Source organism: Gobius niger (assembly GCF_951799975.1).
Source record: "Gobius niger genome assembly, chromosome: 17".
NCBI classification, from domain to species: domain Eukaryota; kingdom Metazoa; phylum Chordata; class Actinopteri; order Gobiiformes; family Gobiidae; genus Gobius; species Gobius niger.
The window spans coordinates 18,919,854-18,934,910 of record NC_136868.1 but is presented as its reverse complement, the minus strand read 5'-3'; the positions used below and the strand labels follow the sequence as shown (position 1 = coordinate 18,934,910).

Below are 15,057 nucleotides of genomic sequence, written 5' to 3'. Positions count from 1 at the left end.
TATTAATGTTAATTTAAAGAATGGATTGCATTTTAAACTGAAGGCTGAAAAAAGTCACATGTCAGATTTTATTTTTTGTTTTCAATTCTTTTTTTCTAATGTTGTATCATGAAGAACTATTTGTTAAATGCACAAGATAGTGACATTTTTTTCTTTTTTTTTATACCTCATATTTTCCCTGATTTATTTATTTATTTGGTTGGTTTATAGGGACAGAAACAAAACATTGACAAACTGTAACAGTCGGATGCGTCATGTGCTTATAGCGAAAGATCATTTTGCTGCACTTGTCCCTAGATAGGCTTCAATTTTATGTTTGTGTGACATTTTTGACCAGATAAGTCTCATCTCAATCTGTTTTTGTTTAATTTAAGATTGCTGCTGTGGGGAAAAATGAACCACTGTTGTTTTATCATGTTTTTGTTGTTTTTTTACAACTTTGGACTTTTACTCTACAATTTTGCTGTACTACATGGTGTCTGAGGATACATTTCTGCGCTGAGTTTTTTTTTGTGTTCAATGTAGTTGCCACTTCAGTCCTTAAATATAAGTAGTGTTAAATTCTGAAAATGCAAGTACACTCCACTGACTCCAGCAGCAGGAAAGCTTCAATTGGCTTGTTTCTTTTAGTCACTCCTGAAACACTGTTAGCGCTTGCATAACTTGGGTCGTTTTGTAAATTCACATTTTGTACTAATGGTAGCAACTGGAGTGGGTCAGTGGAGTCAGGCTCCTCTGCACTAAAACACTCAATAAAACAACTCGAAGAAACGAACTCGTCTCATTTTATACGCATTGTTATTTTAAGCCTAAAATCATTCACTGGTGCAAGAAAGCGTCAATATCTTTCTTATGTAACTAAGTGAAAACTACTTTGCTGCAGATGAATTCGTGTCTTGACATACTCATCTGAACCACAGGACATTTCTGAAGTCCATAAATAAGGCTTATGAGCATATGCTTTGTTATTGGCTGTCCCGTCCATCTCAGAGCAGTTCCTCCTTGTGGCGCAAAGTCCGGTGCCAGGTTTTGGAGCGGCCTCTGTCTGTGTGCAGCTGCAGCGCAGCCCGAGAGCAGTGGGAACAGAAACACTATGGCTGCCTCTCTGTCTCTTACTCAGGTAAGACAGGCGTACAACTCAAATATAACCATTGTACACATCGTTGCCGCTTCTCTGTGGAGCTCGAAGTTATGTAGTAATGTTTTCTAAACGGGCTTGATGCGTGCGGGGCCCAGCTCGGCTCTCGCTTCCCTTTTTTTACTCAAGTCCTTCTGTGACTGGGAAAAGTTTCTGTCTAATCTCTTCGGACTGCGTAAGGGCGTAGCTAGCTAGCATGCTAGCTAACAGCTAGTTTGTGTGGGACATTAGTGTGTTAGATGCGCGATTTGTACGTAAAAGCACCCACAGTGAAATATGGGAGTTCAAGTCACCCGGCAGCCTGGTTTAGCGTGTGCTTTGCGCGTTTCCTGTTTGCTGCTAGTCTGCAGTGTGTAGTGAAATGGTAATAAGAGATCCCATGTGTGATTATTATGGCTCTGCTGTCATGCCCACCCATGAATGTATCAGCCCAGGAAGATCTTTGCTAACATCGTGTCCGCTCTCGTCACTCAGTAAGGTTTAAGTTAATTGGTTCAACACTGTCTGGTCCCTGTTGCTTTTAGCGTGTTGTTTGTCCCTGTGTGGTCATCCACATATTCAGCGCTATTGCTCAATACAAACACTATTCACTGTAGAGTCTCTGACCTCTAAACTCAGTGGGTTAAGTTGTTTGTTGTTTTGCCATTTTTCGCCTGGACTGCGGCAAATGTGTTAGATCCTTTGCAACTTTATCATTCGCTGGGAGGAGGAAGTCCATTTACATGGGTAACTATTATGCCTAGGTTCTTCATTCAGCATAGCACTAAGTAGGTGTGTTTGCATTTAACATTGCACAGTTTCTGACACAGACCTGTCACCTGAGCCACTGTTGCCTGTAACAACAGAAGTGAACTGCCAGCAGCATGTTGACAACACACGCTCAAATACCACAAACTCTGAGACACAGGGGTTCATAGGTTATTGAGGATACTGTCCCATTAGGGTCTGTAGGCTGCACATTACAATGAGCACAGTGATGGTTTGAACCAAGTGTCACAGCAGGCACAATACTCTACTGTGAGATAAGTGTTTGTGGGCACATGCGATTATCTCACTATAATTTGACCGTTGACAGAGCTGAGAGAACCAGCTCAAGCTGTTATTTAGTTTGTTTTGTGTAAAGTGTTGGTGTGGTATACCCAAAGAAAGTTAATATGTAATCATTTTCAAGTGTGCCCTCTGTCAGTTATTATTATGCCACTCCCTGAAATTCATTATGAAAACATTTAAATGTCCACTCCTTTTGTCATAAACTGTACCTGTCACTAAAACACCACATTATCCCCCAACATAATGCAGGAAATGCTGACTTGTTTCCTGTTTAGTCAACTGAGATCCTTTTTAAAGAGGAAACAGGATTTGACCTCTGAGCATAATCACCTTTGATTTTTTTGGGCAAATTGACATTTTTGTTTCATTAACTCTCCAAACACAGCGACATCTTTAGGTATATTTGACTTTGTCCTCAGCCAATCAGTCTTGTTTCAAAAAAGACCTTGTCATTTTTATGAGAGTTTTGAAATGTTTCTTCTGTTTTTCCAAAGATGTTTCACAATGACACAGGCAATTATGCCATGAAGCATAATACAATGCTGACTGACTGGCATCATGCTAATGAAATGCAGCAGTTGCTTGAGTTGCTCAGGTTTAACTTAACCATTTGGGGTTTTACAGTACAATGCTTTTATTTACAATTGGAAATTATAGAATGATATCAATTTTACAATGTGACTGGAAATATTATATGGGATAATCACATTTTTCATAATATGATTTCTTGTTTCCTTCTTCAGCTCTCCAGTGGCAATCCTGTCTATGAGAAATACTACAAACAGGTATGCAAACCTTATTGCATTTAACCCAATGTATAAGGTCATGTCTTTTCTTTGTTGTGTTGTTGGTGCAACAATACACAAAATAAAATGACCAATTGTTGCATAAACCATCTTTTGTAGTTCTCGCATTTAGTACAAGATGTATACTGTTATGTAATAATTTACTGGATCTACTGTAGCTGTCTAGTCTTCAAACGGTTCATGTCCAGAAAAGGAAATAGGTTGCCCCTATGAATTAATAATGATGGCCTTTTACAGGAGTCAATAAAGCTTTGTGCCTCACCAAAAGTCTGTTGTAGAGCGAAGATTTCAGAACATTGGTTTATTTTTAGCAGCTTGTACATGCACAGAGACTTGTTTTTTTCTTTGTAAGAGACATGTATGCATATTTATTTAGATATTTCCTATGCATATTCTTATATACTACACATTAGGTTTGATGTTCATGTTGAGCTCATCTTTGTGACGCTCGTACACAGGTGGATCCAACAAACAGTGGACGTGTGGTGGCACCTGATGCTGCCATTTTCCTAAAGAGATCAGGACTAGCTGATGTTGTACTGGGAAAGGTAAGCATTCACTGTGATCTCTGTTTATTATGTCCAATTTATGCGTTATTAAGCAGTGATTGTCTTAGTAGATTTGGGATTTGGCAGACTCTGAACGCAAGGGCGGCCTGAACAAACAGGTATGTCCAAACTACAAATACAGGCACATCTAAACTCATGTGCCCTTTGTGTTTTGTTGTAATTCTGTCTTTCACTTCCTTCAAGCAATTCTTTGTAGCATTACGCTTAGTAGCTTGTGCCCAGAATGGCCTGGAGGTGGCACTCAAGAGCCTTAATGTGGCTGTTCCTCCCCCCAAATTTGTAAGTCCTATTTAAACCTCTGTGCAGTTTAATGTTTATGACTAGTATCCTTAAATATATGTGTGCATCAGTTTGATAGTGTAATAATAATGCAAACTTGTTCAGCATGATACGAGCAGCCCACTGTTGCCGGGAGGAGTGCCCAGTGACTATCCCTGGGTGGTTAAGGTGAGTCAGTCTTATTAACACTTGCTCTGTCCTATCAAAATATCCAAATACATGTATTCACGTAAAATACAATACATTTTCAAATATGCTGTTTTTAATTGTTCACTACTGTAGATGGACTATAGTTAAAGAGTTAAATTAAGTCAAATTATTAAACCTCTAAACATGATTTCTGACAGCCCGAGGAGAAGAAGAAGTTTGACGCCATCTTTGAGAGCCTGGGCCCTGTAGGAGGGATGCTGACTGGAGACAAAGTGAAGCCTGTTCTACTCAACTCCAAACTACCTGTAGACATCCTGGGAAGGGTGAGTCTCCGTCAACGTTTACCATTCACTTCATTTTCAAAATGTTAATGAAGTCATATTCTGTGAATGCTGGACCTTGTCGTCTTGTATTTGGCAGGTGTGGGAGCTGAGTGACCTTGACAGAGATGGCATGTTGGACAGAGATGAATTTTCTGTGGTAAGACACACTTTTTCAATGTATATATATATATATATATTTCTGTTAGGCAAGCAGATGTTTGTTAACTTATCTTGTCCCCCTACTCTGACTTCGGATTCACTTTTGCACTTTTGTTTGTGTCAGTTACAGTATATACATATATGCTCTTTGAAGTTGACTCTTGGAAACTTTGCTGGTAACCTTTGATTATTTATTTTGTTGTTGTTTTGTGCCCTTTTTCAGGCAATGTATCTAGTGTACAGAGCGTTAGAAGGGGAGCCAGTTCCTATGTCCCTCCCTCCTCCCCTGGTACCACCCTCAAAGAGAAAAAAGCCCTCTGTGCCTCCTGTGGTGCCTCCCGTGGTTCCTCCTGTGGTTCCTCCTGTGGTTCCTCCTGTGGTGCCTCCTGTGGTTCCCCTTCTACCATCACCACCCTCAGTCAAAGACAGAGGCTCCTCCCACTCTAAGACCTTGCCCCACCCCCCTAAACCTGCCCCAGTTGCAACTCCCGCCCCAGCTCCTGTCCCAACACCAGCAGCTGCCCCTGTGAGTACGGCTCAGCTCCATTTGAAATTGCTTTGATTATCTGCTACAACAGACAGTAAAATGATCTCAAATTGGCTAGTTCAGGGTGTATTTAAGAAAAACAAGGGAAGAGGAAGTGGGAAGGTAGGTCAAGTGGTGGGTACAATATTTGACCAAATAACTAATCTTAGAAAACTTTGCCTCTTTTTAGTGGGTGGTGTCTACAGTGGACAAAGCCAAATATGACGAACTGTTCACCAAAACCGATTCTGATATGGATGGGCTGGTGTCTGGACCAGAAGTTAGAGACATATTTTTGAAGACGGGGCTTCCCTCTGGAACGCTGGCACGTATTTGGTAAGTTTTTATGCATGTTTACAACATACAGATTCCTACCTTTTTGTCATTCAAAGAATACTATGTAAATCTCAATGAATAGGACAGCTCGTAAATTCTTTAATTGAATGGTGGGATTATGGGCCGTTCACAGAGGTTTAAATACAACCACTATGTACACTGCACAGTGATCAAATTGTATTGACTTTTGACCAGTGCCTGGTTCAGCTGACTGTTCCCCTGTGATTCTGTCAACTATAGTCACTGCCTGAGGTGAAAATCGTTGCTCTTATGTAAATGTCCATGTCTATCTGTGCTCACAGGGAACTGTGTGACATTGGAGACCTAGGAAAGCTGACCCGAGATCAGTTTGCGCTAGCGCTACATCTAATCAACCAGAAGCTGACAAAAGGCCTGGACCCTCCACAGACTCTGTCTCCTGAGATGATCCCGCCCTCGGACAGGCAGAATATCAAACAGGTAAGAAGGTGTTTTCTATTCCTGAATTTACAGGACGAAATTTACGCAGCAAATGTTACTTCGGTGCTTGATTTGGTTCTTTTATTTCAGAATAATTTGGCAGCTGACTTCTCTGCTATCAAGGAGCTGGATTCCCTCAGTAATGAGATTGTTGAATTACAAAGGTAGGTAACATGACTTGCTAACTTGCTGAGCTTCCTTCATGGCATTGTAACAAAAGAAACATGTAGGAACGTTGAAGTCGCATTGTTGAGAGATTGTATACCAACCTATAGATAGATAGATAGATATACGTAAATATAGATATTGATCAAGCACACAGATTGGTGGGATAAATGATGGCCTGTGTTGATGACGGCTGTGATTACTGTCTCCCTAAATAAAGAGAACTGAATAAAAAAAAAACTTGTGAAGAGATTTCAGAATTGAGAGTAGAGACGGCAGCAGAGAGGGTTGTTTTTGGCAGATCTTTGCACTAAAGAAATTCATCAATGTTGTGTTAACGTCAAAGCTGTTTTTGGCAGGTAAAACACTTATTTCAAGGATCTTGTAATTTATTTAGAGCAAAAAACAACAGTGTGTTTTGAAATTGAATCAGGAAGTAATGTGTCGGCAAGGCACTTTTATTTGTCACCACTTCTCTGTCTCTGCCTGAGGAAGCTAAAGTGAAGCTGACTCCTCCTGGATGTTGGCTCATCATCACTCATTAGACTCTTTTTCTCACTCCATCCTCCCAGCAGCCATCTGCCTCACTCTTACATTTCCATTCTTTCCACAGCAGACTTTCACCCAGACCACTCCATCAGACTTGGACCATTTCAGTTGCTAGATTATTATCCCTTCACACATTTTACGATTTGGTTCTAGATTTTAGCTGAACTCAGTATTTTACATGGTCATTGGTCATGGTTGCTGAAAGGGAGGAAACTGTGGCTGGTTCGGGGGCAGCTGGGCTAGGAATACTAGCTTTGCCTAATCTGTTTGGCTTGGCTAAATGCTCCTGTCTGTTATGTTGGACGCCCAGGGAGAAGAGCACTGTGGAGGAGGAAATCCGAGAGAACGAGGAGGCTATCAAACAACGAACGAGCGAGGTTCAGGTAAGATCTTTTATGTATGATAATGTCGGCATCAAGGTCCTGGGTTCTATCCCAGGATGTGGCCTTTCTGTGTGGGGTTTGCATGTTCTCCCTGTGTCTGCGTAGGTTTCCCCCGGGTACTCCAGTTTCCCCTACCACTTACAACATGTACAATAGGCCAGGATGAGTGAGAGTGTGTTTGAGAGTGCGTGGATGTAAATTGGCCCATGGCTACAATCCAGTGTGACGTGTTTACATGCATGAGTCTCATCTGCACCGTCCTGACCGACTCAACATATAAATAAAATTTAAAAAAGGACGATTAACATTCCTATTGTCATACTGACAAAGATGCAACAAGAGTCTCTTAGACTTCACCTTGTTAAGTCATCTGTCATAGCAAATTATGTTTATGTGTAGGATTTACAAGGTGAAGTAGCCAAGGAGACAGAGGAGCTGTCCCGGCTCCAATTGCAGAGGAATAAGGTGCAGGAGGCACTGGAGGAGCTGGATCAACAGAAGCTGACTTTGGAAGAGCAGCTGACTCACATTCGCCAGAAAACAAACCAGGAACACAAACTGGTATTTGTCTCTTCTGTCTAACGTTGGTGCAGTGCAAGTATCTATTGGCCGCATAGAAATGTCATTTTTCTAGATCACATCGTTGCAGTCTGAGCATGAGGAGCAGGAGCTGAGGATCTGCCAGTTTGAGGAAGAGTTGGTCCAGGCCAGAGAGGAGCTTCTTGCTCTGCAGGAAGAAAGCAGGAAGTTGAAGGAGAAAGTCCAGTCTGCTAAAGAGCAACTTACACCTCTGCAAGAGTCTGTGAGGGACTCGTTCACACAAGTAGGACAGGTCCGTTTGAGTCGATCAGACTAATTAATTTATTTTAATATTTAAATTGCTTTTATTTATCTTGTATGATGTCCTAACTTAGGTTCAGCAGAAACTGAATGATCTACAGATTGAGGAGCGGTCTGTCACAGCTCAGCTCAGTTGGAAGAGAGCTCTTGAAGACAGCTCTCCAGTGCCAGTGTTAGTTAATGGCGCCGGTCCCACGGCAGATATGCATCAGGCCGACCCGTTCCAGCAGGACCTGCTGGAAGATGATCAACCTAAAGATTTGAAGGTGGAGGAACCAGTGGTTAACTGTAACTTGCAGACGGATCAAGCCGAAGTCATTGAGGAAGCAGAGGAGGAAAATAAAGAGGAGACGAGTCCAGAGGAAGAACAGAGTAAACCTGATGCCTTGGATGACCTGTACAGTAGTCTGGCCTCATCTGAGGTGTACAATAATTTTTCAAGCTTAGCGAGCCTTGCAAAACCATGGGATACCGTGAAGGTAACCGTTAACGCACAATTTAAAATTACAATATTTTGATGATGGGTTGAAAAGAATTGTTAAAATTTTCAGGAACAAAGAAGTTCTACACCTGATGTCTCACTAGAGGTTGTTGAAGATGAAGATTTGCCCAAAACCAGTTCACCGACAGTAATAACAAATGTACTTATCATTTTTTCAATAGCATTGTTGTAATTACATTTTATTACACTTATTAACATAAACATTCTGTTTTTTTGTTTTTTTTTTCAGGCTGAAACCCCAGAGCCAGAGAGTAAACCAGAGTCAGATTCTCCAGAGACCCTACCACCCACCAACTCTCCTACGCCCCCCAGTGCTGCCCCACCACAGACTGATCCCCCTCCACTGCCCGAGATGGACTTCTTTGGATCTGACCCCTTTACTGACCGTTAGTATTGTGTTTTGTTTGGCTTTTAGTTTTTTTTTGTTCACAACATTTTTAAATTTAAATTTCATTAATTAATTTTTTTATTTCTGTAGATGATCCTTTTAAAGATGACCCATTTGGAAAAGCAGATGTTGCTGGTAATTTGCACTTTTGAAATGACAGTTTGTATTGTGACGAGTTTTGTATTTATTATCTGCATCTTTTTGGTCAAATATAGACCCATTTGGAGGAGACCCATTCAAAGGGACTGATCCTTTTGGAGCAGACTCATTCTTCAAACAGTCCTCAAGCGCCCCGTTTTCCTCAGACGATCCCTTCTCTGCCTCAGCCGACCCGTTCACCTCTAAGAGCAATGCCGCAGAACCCGACCTGTTTGCTTCAAAGAAACCTGACATACCAGCCGCAGCTCCAGAAAGTTCAGATCCTTTCAGCACCAAACCTGTGAATCCACCAGTAACAGCCGCTGATCCATTTAGCTCCACTGTGAACAGTGAACCTGATCCAGATCTGTTTGGTGGCAAAATGAACTCCCTCAAAGAGACCGATCCTTTTAGTTCCCAGGATGGAAAGTCTGACCCCTTTAGCTGTTCTTCACCTACTTCTGATTTGGCTGTGGTAAGTAATGTCCATGCTGGAGTGTAAAAAATCTTATTTCTAGATGAAATAATTTATATAATTATTTCATCTATAATTATATAATTATATAAATATATATAAAATAATGTGAAATCATATTAAGTGGTTATACAAGTAAAGTAGTGGTGGTAGTGGTGCCTTTTCAATGAAAAGATGTGCAGTAATCCAAAAAAGTGAATTCGGTCTTCTTAAGTTAAACTTCTAAAATGCTTCCTCAGAGTTGGTCACATGATGTTTTTCTTGTGATGTTGTTCTTGTCAGCTGATTTACACAGGTTTTGGCAATAGGCTCGTTCGAGATGAGCCAGTCGGATGCAGTTTTGACAGCCGACTGCAGACACACGGTGGTAAAGGCCCGTTTAGAGTCGAGCGGCCGGTCCCGCCCACCGCAATCCCCTCCGCTTGACACAAAAAATGAATCACATAAAATGTGAAAACACTAAATCATAGGAACAATATATTAATGAAAAATAACTTGGAAGAAACACTTTAGATATGAACAAATAAAGTATGACTGAAAATATTAAAGTAGTGTATTGCCCACTAAAATAGAAACATCATGATTAATGCTTTTCAGAACAAACTCAGGATTTAGAGGAAACCATTTTATCTCAAAATGTTTTCTCTGATGAAGAATGATGTCGCTGGAGTAAAGGATGCAGAGCGGGGGGTAAAGCACTTTGATTGGACACACCGCCTTTGCTATGCCCAATCCCGCCAGACCTCGAAAGCTCAGCAGGGAAGGGCCTGCTCGATACTTGGATGGGAGACCGTTTGGGAACACCAGGAAGCCTGGGTGAATGTAGTGTGCGAGTGGTTGGTGGTGGTCGGAGGGGCCAATTGCACAGACTGGTTGCCTCACTTCCGTCAGTCTATGTCAGGGCAGCTGTGGCTACAATTGTTACTTACCACCACAGAGTCACCACAGTGAATCAATAATGACGACAATGTAGCGCTTTGAGAAACTTGGTAATACAGGCTTGTAAAGGATAAACTTGAAATGAACGCAATATCTAAACAAGGCGCTGCGTGATCTGAGGCTGCTCTCGCTCTTTTCTGGATGTTGAGCTGTCAAATGAACTTCATACTTTTCCGTCAGTCTACTCCCGCCGATCATCCAGGTGAGGAGCAGCTGCATCTCGAACGAGCTGACTGTTTTAGCGACTTCTTCAGCGCATATTCGACCATTGCAAAGAGAAAACCACATTATGGATTGGCACAGAGCTAAAACCATCGGGACAGAGGACGACAAACATTGGGGATTTCGGAGACAATTGAAATTCGGAAGTGTGCCCCTGGACCAGTAAACTGGGACATGTTGTCCTACCTCGCCCGGTAGGAAAACGGCACAAAAACCTGTGTAAATCAGACTGAGGAGACCGCAGAAAGTGCATTACCTGTTTTGTTGCTTCATGCGGCTGGAGTTTTCTATTCTTTCTTTTTTTAGAAGGACACTGCTGCAGCCAATGACCCGTTTGCTCCAGGCGGCACTTCTGTAAGCACCACCTCTGACCCAGGTATGGCTTGTAACAGCGTCACTCGCTGGACATTATACAAATTACAGCTAGTGTCCAAAAGCTGCAAAATGTTCAGTTCTCAATGTCCCGTTTTTTCGTCTGCCCGTCTCCAGATCCTTTTGCCGCTATATTTGGAAATGATTCATTTGGAGGTGGTTTTGCAGACTTCAGTGCCTTGGCCAAGGTATATTGCAAAATTGAGTTTTTAATTTGTAACAGTTTTAAGTTATTTGTGTTTACTTTGTGTTGTTCTTGTTTTCTTTTTAGTCTAATGGTGAAGATTTTGGCATTAACAATAAGAATATTTTCCAAGAGGACAACTCCGATGTGCCACCAGCTCTTCCGCCCAAAACCGGTACACCAACTAGACCCCCACCCCCACCGCCAGGTCAGTACATCGTTTGCTCTTTATGTTCACAGCAGGCCTGTGGACTATACGTTTTTTTTACATACCCGATGCATGTGGCCAGGTAAGAGATCCTCCATCTCCAGAACAGAGTCTTCAGACTCTTTCCATCGACGAGGGAACTTCCTCCCACAGTCGTCGAGTGACTTCTCCTCCTCATCCTCCTCCTCCTCCCTGCCTGCTAAGGACCCTTCAGCAGACCCCTTCGCCCCCTCCTCCCCTCCACGCCACAACGTTCGGGAAGCTGATCGATTTGCCAGCTTTGATAAAGTGAGCACCTCCCACTCCCTTACTTCCTCACCATCACTAGACTCAGAGTAATCACACCCTCCTCTCTATCCGGCTGACAACATTTACTACATTCATATTCAGCAGGTATTTATTTACTTCTATCTGTGGAAAGAAGAAACGGCTCACTTCTTCTCATTTCAAATACCATATTCTCATTTTTACTGTTAATATAATTTAGTTGAAAGACAATAATGTGCCATAATTTTTATAAATGTAAATATTATATTTCTAGAAACTTCATATACGATTCTTGTATATTTTGAACAATTGCACATCAATCTTAAAAACAGCAAATTTTCTTCACACTGACGCCTGCACAAAATTGTCATAGGCAGAAAGTGGAGCGCTAGTTTCAGTCACATGCACTGCTTTTGTATCTGATTTTGCAATTGGGTTTAACTATTAAATAGGCTGCAACAACTCATCGCAATAATAGTGATTTGTTCACAGTGAAAAGAATCAACGACTAATTGGAATCAATCATCATGTTCTGGTCTATACACAGGTTTTATTACAAAGACAAAAAGATACACTCTGTGAATTTGATTATTTGTAAATGTTCTCCATCAGTGGTCCTTTAGATGGCATAATTTTGAGCCTTAATGTTGTTAAAATTTGAGAAAGAAATCTCAAAGTTGACTTCACTTCTTGACAAAATAATAATAATAAAACTAATTGCAGCCCTGCAGTTTAATTAGTTAAAGCCATTGCATAACTTTTTTTTAATTTTTTTTTACCATATCTGCACTAAAGATACATGTGCGGTGAAATATAGATTAACAGGAACTTTATCGCCTTCATCATTTGACTTGCATGTGCCTGTCCTTGTTTTGTTGTAGCCGCTTCTCATTATTACCCCATACTCTGTCCACATCCTCTGTCTTATGAGTGCTGATTCATTCTCCAAATACAAACTCCTGTGTTTATCCCTGCGCGCCTTCCATCTGTCTGCCTTTTCACCACCATCATCGTCATCATCAGTCTAAGCCCCTGTCTGGTCTCATGTGTTATTCAGAAACCTGTATTCCCCACCTCTTTGTCAAGTCTCAATAAAGAGTTACATCAAGGGCACTTTCTCTGGCTTCTATATTTTTGCATTCGCTTCAGAATGACCCGATTTTCTGTTTGTCATCGCATGTTTTCACAGCTTTGTTTTTTTAAGCTTTTCTATTCCATGTAGTTATCATTAGTGCGTGTTATTTGTAGTGGGAAATGCACTTCCTGTGCCATGGCCTACTGTGTCTCGTGGATGTGTTATGCATGTTCAACCATTCACCTCTGCATGCTGTATATAGGATTTCAACATGGGCTGCGCTATTATTGTTATTGCAATAGGGAGGGAACGCAGCAATGTCATAATGACTCGCAAATCTCTCAGGCCTTCCATCTGACTGAGATTTACACATTTTTTCCTTATTTAGTTTAGACGCTTCACCGGGTGTGACAAAAAACGGCAGACAGGTGCTCTTCCGAAACGATCAAAGATGACATGAATATAAAACTATGCTCTCAAAAGTATTGGAGATGGGGAAACTAGTCCGAGGCACACTGACTGACTAAAACTGCTTTATTCCTTAACGGGACGCCAACGACTTTCGGCCAGTGCAGTCTTCCTGGGTAAACCTTGACGATGATCGAAAACGCTCTGGCGTCCCGTTAAAGAATAAAGGACTTTTAAGGCTCATTCATACTCCACAAGACGCAAGAACTTCTTGTTCTTGCACTCTGAGCTGCAGAATGCAAAAGGAAGTCACTTTTGCCTTGTCACCATGGAGCTGTCAATTACAAAACATTTCCATGGCAACAAGTCACTTCCAAGAAGTTCTTGCGTCTTGTGGAGCATGAATGAGCCTTAAAAGTTCTTTATTCTTTAACGGGACGCCAGCGCGTTTTCGATCATCGTCAAGGTTTACCCAGGAAGACTGTTCTTGTGTCTTGTGAAGTATGAATGAGCTTTTAGTCAGTCTTTTTGCCCATCTTCAATATTTTTTCTCGACATTGTATTCATGTAATCTTGGTCTTGTTTTGATCCTGATTTTGTCTTTTTGTATCTTGTGTTGAAACACTTTGATTAATACTGTGTTACAGAATATCGCAATATTTTCTCATATCATGCAGCCCCAACTTCAATTTTGTCAACGTGTGTGTCCCTCATTTAAATGTTACTCTCTGATTTCTAGGGTAAAATCGGTTCATTTTTATGTTGCCTATTGTGGCCCATATACAATTGAATCCAGTTATTTTTCACCTTGAATCTTATATATCTTTTATTTGTGTTTGTCTGTTTCTCCCTTGCCTTGCATATGTGCTGTCTGGATCTGTAAATTTCACTGCGCAGTATCCAACAGAGGAGGACATGATCGAGTGGGCAAAGCGCGAGAGCGAAAGGGAGGAAAAGGAGCGCCTCGCAAGGCTAACGCAACAGGAGCAAGAAGACCTGGAGCTGGCCATCGCACTCAGCAAGTCTGAACTGTCCTGAGTGGCCCGTCATCACCCCCCCTGACCCTCCCCCCTTCCCCTTCTGTAGCGCCCCCACTCCTCTTCACTGTCCCAGGTCGGCACGGCACTGCACAGCCCGGCACGGCCCTTAGTGGAAAGCACCAAAGCAAAGTGGGGACCGTTTTATTACTGACTGATTCGGAAGCGGACCCCACAAAGAGACTATGGGAATAGATTGATCTCAGAGTGCCCCCATTTTTTCCATGACTGTTGTCCCCGGTCCACTATCAGCGCAGTATTGTTTTTCAAAACGCTTTTCATCCAGAGAAGACGACCACTGCGGTGCGCGTGTTCTCAAAGGACGGGAAGTTGAAAAGCCCTGCGGTGAATATGGATTTGGAGAGAGTTCATTACTACGTCTGAATGTATTTATTTAAACATTTAAATAGCCTTTATCACAAGCCGCTCTTGTTATACACTAACTCTAACGCTACACTTTATTTACTTTTTTCTAGCTTGTGTCTAGCCTGTATTGTACATTTGACATCGTTAGTTTACATTTTGCTTTTGTCAGTAAAAACTGTACAAATTTAAAGTCCTTCAGATGCACCTGCAGAATGTCTAATTTAGATACATTAAACCCTGATGCATTTTGATTATATCTTTTGTTCACTAGAAGTCCTTTTATTTGCCAATTGCATGTAATAATTCAAAGATTTAGAACTTATTTACATTTTTAAACAATAATTTACATTACCATGTGTTGGTGAGTTTTTACAGTCATTAAAAAAAGGCTCATTTTAATTTAGAGAATGCAAATGCAAAGTGATATGGTTCACATACATGCATTTCAATCATGTTCCGTTCCCAGCAAATTGTTTTCACCAAGTCCTCAGCCTCTGTTTTTGCTCAGTGTATCATGGGTCAGTGGCTTTTGTTCGCCATTTCAGTTATCAAATTGTCTCCCCTGCAACACAGCCGGTGCTTCAATGTTTTTGAAGGGAACACGACCTGACGTCACCTCTGCAATGTTTCCTATTCGTCTGAACAAATGATGCATGCTGTCCTTAAGATGTGTTTTCCTGCTTTGTTTCTTTATAGAGATAGAAATCAGAACCACTTACGTTTTAGGCTGATCCATAAAGGCTT

At 41.4% G+C, this 15,057-nt stretch overlaps 1 protein-coding gene across 3 annotated transcripts; it reads left to right on the top strand.

Moving 5' to 3' along the window:
- Window positions 1-1,014: 1,014 nt before the first annotated feature.
- eps15 (epidermal growth factor receptor pathway substrate 15) lies at window positions 1,015-14,769 on the top strand. Of its 3 annotated transcripts, XM_079575483.1 has the most exons (25): window positions 1,015-1,120; window positions 2,932-2,973; window positions 3,453-3,542; window positions 3,614-3,661; window positions 3,747-3,842; window positions 3,948-4,010; window positions 4,190-4,315; window positions 4,413-4,472; window positions 4,698-5,000; window positions 5,191-5,336; window positions 5,639-5,795; window positions 5,886-5,959; window positions 6,820-6,892; window positions 7,292-7,453; window positions 7,527-7,724; window positions 7,807-8,211; window positions 8,284-8,373; window positions 8,464-8,620; window positions 8,713-8,757; window positions 8,838-9,235; window positions 10,703-10,772; window positions 10,886-10,956; window positions 11,040-11,160; window positions 11,243-11,448; window positions 13,808-14,769. In XM_079575483.1, the coding sequence occupies exons 1-25, from the start codon at window positions 1,094-1,096 to the stop codon at window positions 13,946-13,948; spliced, it is 3,369 nt and encodes a 1,122-aa protein (XP_079431609.1). In that variant the 5' UTR covers window positions 1,015-1,093; the 3' UTR covers window positions 13,949-14,769. The 3 variants fall into 3 exon arrangements, with proteins under 3 accessions (XP_079431609.1, XP_079431608.1, XP_079431607.1); XM_079575482.1 differs by having other exon boundaries at window positions 5,639-5,959; window positions 7,542-7,724; XM_079575481.1 differs by having other exon boundaries at window positions 5,639-5,959.
- Window positions 14,770-15,057: the final 288 nt, after the last annotated feature.